Source organism: Crinia signifera, chromosome 4, assembly GCF_055691185.1.
Source record: "Crinia signifera chromosome 4, ASM5569118v1, whole genome shotgun sequence".
NCBI classification, from domain to species: Eukaryota; Metazoa; Chordata; class Amphibia; order Anura; family Myobatrachidae; genus Crinia; species Crinia signifera.
The window spans coordinates 281,120,213-281,129,603 of record NC_139220.1 but is presented as its reverse complement, the minus strand read 5'-3'; the positions used below and the strand labels follow the sequence as shown (position 1 = coordinate 281,129,603).

Below are 9,391 nucleotides of genomic sequence, written 5' to 3'. Positions count from 1 at the left end.
GGCGGGATTTAGACAGAAGCATTTTATTACATGGTATTGAATCTGTCAAACAATTGTGTTATGTAAGGACACAGGGAAATGTCTGCTTAGGAATGAAAAGAAAATGTAAGAAATACAAATATAACGTGCATCAAAAATAGTTATCAACAGTAGGGGGTATATTTACTAAGGGTGTGGTACAGGGGTCCAACAGTCGGGATACTGACAGTCATTAGCCTTGCCGGCTTGCTGCGCTCGCCACGCTGCGGGGACGGTGGCTCGCTACACTACGCGAGCCACCTATTCGATTCTCCCTCTATTGAGGTCATGGGCCCCCACGAGGGAAAATAGCAGGTGGCCGTCGGGAACCCGGCTGTCGGTGTTTTGACAGTCGGGATCCCGACCTGGGGTAAATGCCTGTCGGGATCTCGAATGTCTGGACCCCGTTCGGCACCCATTTACTAAGTTGAGTGTTTATAAAAGATTTATATTCTACTGATCATTTATCTAGCACCTTCTAAAAGATAATAGCTGGGATGTGATTGGTGGTTATGGACCCTAACCTTAGTAAATAAACACTATGTGTTCGTACATGGGTTATCGTGTAAAATACCCCTTTTCCGTACCCAAAATTTTTTACCTGGGTGTGACCCACCTTGCAGACCCTTTCCCACGAGTCACCCGATGAGAGCATCTACCAGCGGCTGCTTCTACATTGCAGTGAATGGGATACCTGTTTCCTCTGCACCTGGACCCAGTAACTACCTGGGTCAGTCAACCTGGGATTTCTGCTACGAGGCACATCGACCGGGTCAGCTGCAGTAATTTACCATGGTCCTCAAAGTTAGACCTCCTGCAGCACTTTTAGGGGATTTTGTTTTTACTTGTCTGAACTGATGCAAAAAAAAAAAAAAATCCCTGATAATTTTGGTGTTAATGCAATATTGATCTTTTTTTTTTTATTTTTTTTTTTTTTAAACCTGTTCTGATTGAAAAATGGATTGGCTTTGAATGGCCTCAGACTACCACCCTTTCAACCCCAGGTGTATTCATTACTAGCTAATCTTTTAAAAGCTGGTTCTCATTATTTCCCTTATGCACACTGATCATGATGAATTCTATTTAGTTACGTGCTTGCAAGCCGGTATCATTTGGGCAACTTTGAATTGGCCACTGTGTATGTTTCCCAAATCCTCTTTAATTTCCCCCCCAGAGTGAAAATGGTTAAAAAAATTCACAGCTGGTGAAGAAAAAGAAAACACACCTTTGCAAAGCTTTTAAATGGAGTTCCCTGCTGCTATGGAATTAAACAAGATTAAACAGCAGGAACTCCAATTTTACAGTGTAGATGTGTTCTCTCCGCTGCAAGATATGTGTTTGTCCTGCTGTATAAATAGGAGACAGTGGGAGACTCTGCCACCTGACCGGACCTGACAGAGGTGCAGCCTGTCCGCCACAAGACCAGGTAATGGCAATCTATCTCAAAGTCTTCTAGAAAGACTTGTATGTGTAGAACTGCGCCAATTGTTGATGTATGGGCCACACTATTAATAGCCAGAGTTTACATAGTTGTATATTGATGAGACCTGCTTCTCCATATACTGTAGCATGCGCAGTGGGAGACTATATTTACTAATGGTCAATTTTGGATTTTAGTATATTTTTAAGGTGATTTGGTGGTGCATTTGACAATTGGGTATTCAATAAGACAAAAATCCAGCTAACAATCACACGACATTGATTTCATGCAGAAATAGACCATCAGTACTTTCCCATAGGCATCAATAGGTAATGCTCACAGTCTATGTGAAAATAGAACCTTACCATGTTACGAAAAATTTACCAAATGTATCCATTTCAAAAGAACAATCAGAAACGGTTCTATTAATTCATGTGGAATTGTCTAAAACCTCAATATGATGGGGGAAATAAAGGGATAGAAGCATGAGGGGCACTCTGGCTGCATAAATCATGTTTTATAAAACACAACATTGCCTAAAAAAAATGTGGATTAGCCATGGGATGTAGGTGTATGTGGGTAATACAGTGCATGTGACTTGTTTTGGCCAATAGGAATGCTTTTGTATAATTTTGCCAAATTTGAGTCCATTGTGCAGTCACTTAGGAGTTTTTTCTAAACTGATTTTTGGTTCTCTTGAGGGTGAAAAACACATTTACAACTTACAATAGAACCCAATGCACCAATGAAAGCAGAATGGAACTAGCAAAACTTATAACAACTCTTATTTAGAATAGAAACACTGTAGTCAATTTTGTGTGTGTGTGTGGGGGGGGGGGGGGTTGGTTCTAGTCTGGTTAATTTTTAAAGGAACCCTAAATCTACTTTTAGTAAATATTGTATACGGGCAGCACGGATGGTGTAATGGTTAGCATTACTGCCTCACAGCACTGAGGTCATGGGTTCCATTCCTACCATTTCTCTAAATGTGCGGAGTTTGTATATTCTCCCCGTACTTGCGTGGGTTTCCTCCGGGTACTCCGGTTTCCTCCTACATTCCAAAAATATACTGGTAGGTCAATTGGCTCCCAACAAATTAACCCCTGAATGTCTGTGTGTGCGTGTACATGTGGAAATAGATTATAATCTCCACTGGGGCAGGGACTAATGTGAATGTTCAAATATCCTCTGTAAAGCGCTGCGGAATATGTATGCGCTATATAAGAAACGTAATAAATAAATATACCCCTAAGAGAGATTGTGATCAACCCTTCTCATTTAAATTGGCATCTATTTAGAAATATAAGGGTGGTATTTTCATTTTAATTTTTTTTTACTTGCCCAATAAAGATCCTACTAAAATCCAATATTTTTAAATATATGTGTAAGTTTGGTCAGACTATGGGCAACAACGGTCACAATTAATCTGTGCAGGGATATATTCCAACTGCATTAACTGGCACATTGTTGATGCTGTAGTTACCGTCATGACTAGCCACCAGTACAGGCTGACTGCGTTAAGACATCGGAGAACTGGCACTGTGTCTGATATTACAGCGACCACACATCCCACCTAACATTGACTGACCTGTCAAGCTATAGAAAGCACATTCTATGGACTATACCCTTATATGGGTAGAGATCAGTGGCGGCTGCAGCATAGTCCAAATAGGGGAGCAATACCAGCTGCCAGTTTAAAATGGCAGTGGGTGTGGCTCCCCTATTTGAATATTTGTCTGTGCGGCAGCCCCACCAATGCAGCCGCCACTGGTATGGGTCATAGTGTCAACAGTGTCTAGGTTGACATGGAAATGGTCAACAAATGAAAAAGGTCGACAAGAGTTTTTCACGTTCTTTTGTAGATTTTGACATGGACTGTGTATCCTTTCTGGGCTCGCTTCAAGCCAGGAGCCTCACTCTGCTACAGTTCCACTCGCCACACTTTACCGCCAAACCGCCGCAATGCCGGCACTTTGTCCCCCACGACACCCATAGAGGGAGAATAAAATAGTGGCCCGAGCGCAGCGAGACACCAGGCCCGCTGCGTGTCGGGATTCCAGCGTCGGTATTCCGACCGCCAGGATTTCATACTGATCCCAGCATAAGGCAGGGAGGGTGTTATACTTCCCTAGCTCCTTTCAGGATTCTGATTATTGGGATGCCACAGTCAGTCTTCTGATCACCGGCATCCTTATTTATTTCCTTACTCAATGCAGGTACTCTAATATCTGAACAGAGAACAGCAACAGCAGTGCAGCGTCTTTTGTAAAAACTAAAATAAAAAAAATAATTATTTTTACAAATGTTGCAAGGGGCTTAGTCTCGCTCGCCATGCTGTCTGGGTCCAGCCAGTCGGGATAATGACTGTCGGGATCCCGACTGTCGGACCCCTATACCACACCCGTGACAAATATCCCAGTTTAACAGCACAGTGAAACCTTGACTAGCGGCCCGACTGATTGAGAAACAACACAATTGCCTCTACCTCTATTCAGGGATGGACATCGCATCGTGCTGGTTTTTATTCTGATGATATTATTTTTACCATTCAATGGCAGTATTCCAATGTTTGCCACCATCAAACGGTAAACATTTGATTATGTTGTGATGATACCGCACCGCGTTATGCCCCTAGTTAGCCATACTGCAGATGTTTGAGCATGTGCAAAAGGGCTTTTTTTGCACATGCACAAATCATATAATTTTTCAAATTCTTTTGATGCGATATTCAGTTACCATCACATCGAAAGATTTGATGGCGAATGCCCGGCCATTATTTGATTGTGGGATTTTAAATTCCATCCCTACTGCTGTCTCCCTTCCTCATGCTCCCTCCTACCCCTCTCTGCTCCTCACCTTCTTTTGTTGGAATTTACTACATCACTTAAAGACTCTAAGGGGGAAATTTACGAGGATGTGTATTCTACTTCACATGTGATGTTGCTATGGGCAACCAATCAGAATCTACTTATTTATTTAGCACCCTCTAGAAGATAGTAGACAGGATCTGATTGGTTGCCCATAGCAATATCACATGTGAAGTAGAATACACAGCTTAGTACATTTCCCCATAACAGTCTACCCAGCTTTAAACATACCCTTAAATAGCAGATTTAAAAAAAATGAAAGTGTACCCACCCTCCTCCTAACTCACTCTTCTCTCAGCCTTGACCATCAAGTATACTTCCCTTCCCCCTTGGGTATGGTATGAGTTTCCACAGTCGGGATTCCATTGGTCGTTTCTCCTACATCAGAATTCTGACTGGCAGGAGCCTGACAGGGGGCAAATGCATTCAAGCCCCTTGAGGGCTAGCTGCGCTCACCATCTATTCTATATCTATGGGGGTCGTGGACCCCTACGAGGTTATTGCCTGTACACCAGGGCCGGGCAAGCAGTGAAGTTGCATACCTCCCAACTGTCCCGCAGGACAGTCCTACTAACTTAACACTGTCCCCCCCGCAGGTCACAGTGTTCCGCAGACAGGGGGGGGTGGGGGGGCAGTGATCACTGCTGTTCTGCTCAGAGCAGTCGGTGTTCATTGAATTGATGTGAATAGAACGCTGTCTGCATGCGCATGGTATCTAAAAGTGCAAGGAGGGGACGAGGGCACTGGCCAGCTGCTCACGGAGCGCTAGATTCCCCCCCACCCCATTGATGAAAACAGGGTCTCGGAGCTAAGTCCACCCAGCCCTTGGCTCTTCCTCTTTTTTAAGCGTGTCAGGTCCAAATTCAGAGAAGAACGAAGATGTGAAGTATGTGATTGTATTGGGCGTCTGCAGCCATGTCCACTGTTTGTTTCAGACAATAATCCATGAGGTCTGACTGTCTGCATGGAATACTGTTGAAAATGTCTTGCCCAAAATGGCTGTGGCTGGAGTTGAAAAACTTTGAAAGGATGCTAGAGGAAGTGGCAGCCAATTAGGGAGGGTCATGTACTAGATGGTGGAGGCCGATGCAAACAGCAGTGTCGGGACCACAGCAGCAGTGGCATCATGAAACCCCTGACAATGAACAAGTAGTGTGGCATATGGAATGGGGCATTGCTTTGAGGCATAATTGAGTGTGGTATTAATAAGGTACAAGTGGCATTACTGTGTGAGACATAATATAGCGTCAGGGAGCCAAATTGTCTAGAACATTGTATACTTTGGAGAAGCCTACAAAATGGCTGTCTCATTGTATGCAGACAACACAGTAGTGCCACACAAGAACCTGAAATACACAGGTTGAGATGAATTAATGAGAAACTACAGTACATTAATGCATATATCCTTCATGTTTCAGGATGTATTGTTGTACATCAGCCTGTCTGCTCATTGGAATTGTCCTTTTATCTGAACATATCAGTCATGCTCAGCACTGGTCCTTTGATAATCAGCCAGGAGGAAAGAGGGATATTGAGAATCTCCAGGACATCTATTCAGAGGTAATAAAACCAAAGATGTGCAGGTTTATGTATATAGAGAAGGTATACAAACAAAATATATGCTGTTACAGGGGCCCTACCTCCTTGTGTAAGACCAAAATTTGTACTACCAATGCCCGAATCCCAACTCGCGGGATATTCTTATATTGATGATGCCATGCCATATTATGTTATAGTGGTGGTGGGAGGGGGGTAGAGCTAGGCTGCAGGGGGAAGGAAGTTTAGGGTTAGACTATGGCACAGAAGGGTTTTAGGGTGCGAGGATGGAGGGTTAGGCTGCAGGGAGGGAGAGTCAGTGTTAGGGGAGCGCAGGGGGGAGGTAAACTTACTTACCAGACTCCTGTCAGGATTCTCTCTGTTTGGATGTAAGCTTGCCAATGGTCAGAGTACCAGTCATTCATATGTATTCCAAGAAAACATTACATATAACGGTGAGGGGGGAATTTATTAAGGGTGTCCTCAAATGCTATGTCCTAGTCTGACACTTCGGATTCTGACAGTGTAATCATAGAAAAACCTCAATTTTTGACCCCTCTGCAAATGTGAGGATGGTGATGGTTTAGTCAGACATAAAATTTGAGGATGCTCCTGTGGAAGTGCAACAGGATGAGGGGGATATTTATTTAGCTAATGCTAATGAGGATGTTGACAATGAATGTGTTGGCCAAGAAGTAGTTGATCCAACTGAAGAGGACAATGTTGCCTTTGTCTAAGTAAGTCAGCCTCAACTGACAACATTCAGGGGTGTATCTAGGGGTCTGTGCACCCCTGGAAAAGTAATGAACTAGCTGTTTTTGTCCTCCTACATGTTAAAAACAATACCCCTTTGGCCCTTCTTTTCCACTTGGGTCGGCTTACCTCTCAAGTACCTCCACTTCAGAGAGCTTCCATCAACCACTCCTTCCATCACCCGCCAATCGGCTTCCCAGCAGCCACATGATTGCATTGCCACTACAGTAAAGTCTGGTGCTAGACCCTTACACTGATTTATCTACCTTTTATTTGTGTTTTCACCCCATTTAACCTACCTACCTACATCCCCCCCAATCTATCAACATCATCAACTCAGCTCACTGCTACCAGTTCCACTCAGCCCTTTATCCACCTACCTTCATTCACGTCTCCAAACTCGTATATCTAATAGCAACACCCTGCTCCACCACAACACTACATCCACCACCATTAGCCCTCATACTTTACCTCCCAACATTGTGTAGCTAAAAGTCATGTGTCCAAACGGGGGTGTGGTTTCATCAAATGGGGAGTTACTTTGTGGGACGGCTGCAATCCTAAGCCACGCCTCCTGTTTTTTTCATAGTAGGGGCATGCCCCCAGATCATGTCTTCCGTGAATGGGTGCTATGCGCATCTGCAGAGCAGTGACAGGGAGCCTCCCAACCTTCCAATTCTTGTAAGCATTGTATTAGCCATTGTAGCCTTTTGGCTACAACATCCCTCTCTGATTGTAAGTCCATAATTAAATATCTTAATGTTAATGTGATCATTAATGCATCTTGCCAAAAGAAATGAAAGTGTAAACTGTTGCGTGGTGCACAATGCCATAATTCGGTGATCATCCAATAACCATTAACGATTGATATAAAATGTGCAACTTCACTGAATGTATTTGTATAATGAAGCCATCCTTGTTCAATCTTAGGAGCCAAATGAAGCATCCTTACTCACAGAACCACAACGCCTTGAGTGCTCTATCCCACAAAGCCGACTCAGCCTCACAAAAGGGGCTTTGGTAAGTAATAGTTTTTATGGAGAGCAAACTGGCACAAATGACCTCGCTATTCGCTGGCATGACGTTATACCGATAGGACTGTTTGGAGGAAATGGAGCCAGTTGCTGCAGGTCAATGTCATCCCGCAGCACCCACTTCCTGTAATTGCGGACAAATCTGCATTGTGTGATCTCCGCCTGGAAGGGTGAAACGGGGCTGTGACCTGAGATACCGCTGCTTTCTGCAGACCTCCATCCATAGCCACCAGTAGTCATCCAATGCTGTGCAGGATATTATAATACAGAAAACATCATTTCTATCTGCTGGCACAGGATCACTGCTTATTACCAGGGACAGCCTCTTGTGGAGACACATCACACAATGAGCCAATGGGACATCATGCTTAAGATCAGATAAAATCACATAAAATATCAGACTAAAAGTAAAAATTTAGACCGGGGTTTCCCAAGCTCTGCCATTACAGCCCAGGTTTTAAGGATGTCCATTCTTGAGCACAGGTGCCTTAAATTAGAATCTCATTGAATTTAACTGAAGCATCTGGATGCAAGCAGGGGCAACCTAAAACTAGGACTGTGGAGGTGGAGAACACAGCTGTGAATGGTTCCATTACTCTGTATATCTCTGTATTATCAGCATAGTAAGCATTAAGGGGCAGGCTTTATTAAGTCCCTTTATAAAGGGCTGGTCCTTGATCACCGGCCAATCAGCTCCCAGGTGGGGGGTTGTAAAATGACAGTAAGGAGCTGATTGGCCGGTGATAAAGTACCACCCACTTTATCATTACACCCTTCTTAATACATCTGTGCCTGAGTAATGGGCCCCATACATCAGCAGTCACAATTTATGGATTTCCAGATACAGGGATTTTTTGGCCAGATAAATGGATTTTACAATCTATCTGACTTTGCCCACACATTACAGATTTATTTCAGTGATCGGCAGATTTTTTCATCTAAAGATTGCATCTTCATATCTGGAAATTGCCCAATCGATTGCTGTTCATAATGTAAATAGATGGAGAAGACGAATTGGGAATGCCCACACATATAAAAAAGATCTGCAGATAATACCAGATTATTAAACATGTTTAAAAATCTGATTAAGCAATCGATTGGCGATTTTGATTGGGATTGCCAAAAGGGGGAGCCCACACATCTAAAATTAATTGTGGCAATCATCTCCAGATCTCAGGATTGTCACAATTAATTGCTGATGTATGGGGCCCTTAACATAAGAGTATCTATTTACCCATTTACAGCAAGCCGTTCCAGGACACAGGCAGCTATGGAACTCATGTCATTTTGTGTATTACAGATGAACTGGCTGGAACGAGATCATACCAAGAAGAAGATCTGAAGAGAGCAAACAGCCCCGTAACGGTCACAGTTTAATCAATAAATGCAGAGATGAGACCACACTGTGTCCTGTCATATTTACCTGCAGAGTACCTGTTGTCCTGTGATTTACCTGTGTGGAATACTTTATAATATTATTATTACCACCTCCGAGAACATTATTTATTCTACAAACAAGTGATTGTTGTTTTCCCAGTTCTCTTTGCTGGATGTTTATCCCCAAGATGTTCTAATCTGAGTCACTTTTACAGTAAAATCCATCATTCCAATGTTATTATTACATACTTGCCTACTCTCCCAAAAGTTGTGAGAGACTCACAATTTTTTCGGTAGTCCTCCACATCCCTGGAACAGTAGGTGAATTCTGCCACATTCGTCCAATGTCCTGGTGAAGTGGCCGAGATAGGGAGAGGATACCAGCA

At 43.3% G+C, this 9,391-nt stretch overlaps 1 protein-coding gene across 1 annotated transcript; it reads left to right on the top strand.

The window, feature by feature from the left end:
* Positions 1-1,372: 1,372 nt before the first annotated feature.
* Positions 1,373-9,026, top strand: GNRH1 (gonadotropin releasing hormone 1). The gene is made up of 4 exons (XM_083179828.1): positions 1,373-1,444; positions 5,724-5,865; positions 7,525-7,614; positions 8,929-9,026. Exons 2-4 carry the CDS (start codon positions 5,725-5,727, stop codon positions 8,968-8,970), a joined length of 273 nt encoding a protein of 90 aa, XP_083035954.1. The 5' UTR covers positions 1,373-1,444; position 5,724; the 3' UTR covers positions 8,971-9,026.
* Positions 9,027-9,391: the final 365 nt, after the last annotated feature.

What these genes read in the sequence shown, in the direction of transcription:
- GNRH1 (XM_083179828.1), top strand. Translation starts at nt 5,725, where the DNA reads ATGTATTGTTGTACATCAGCCTGTCTGCTCATTGGAATTGTCCTTTTA. An exon ending in TCCAGGACATCTATTCAGAG is followed by an intron (nt 5,866 to 7,524) that starts GTAATAAAACCA and finishes GTTCAATCTTAG; the next exon opens with GAGCCAAATGAAGCATCCTT. An exon ending in GCCTCACAAAAGGGGCTTTG is followed by an intron (nt 7,615 to 8,928) that starts GTAAGTAATAGT and finishes TGTGTATTACAG; the next exon opens with ATGAACTGGCTGGAACGAGA.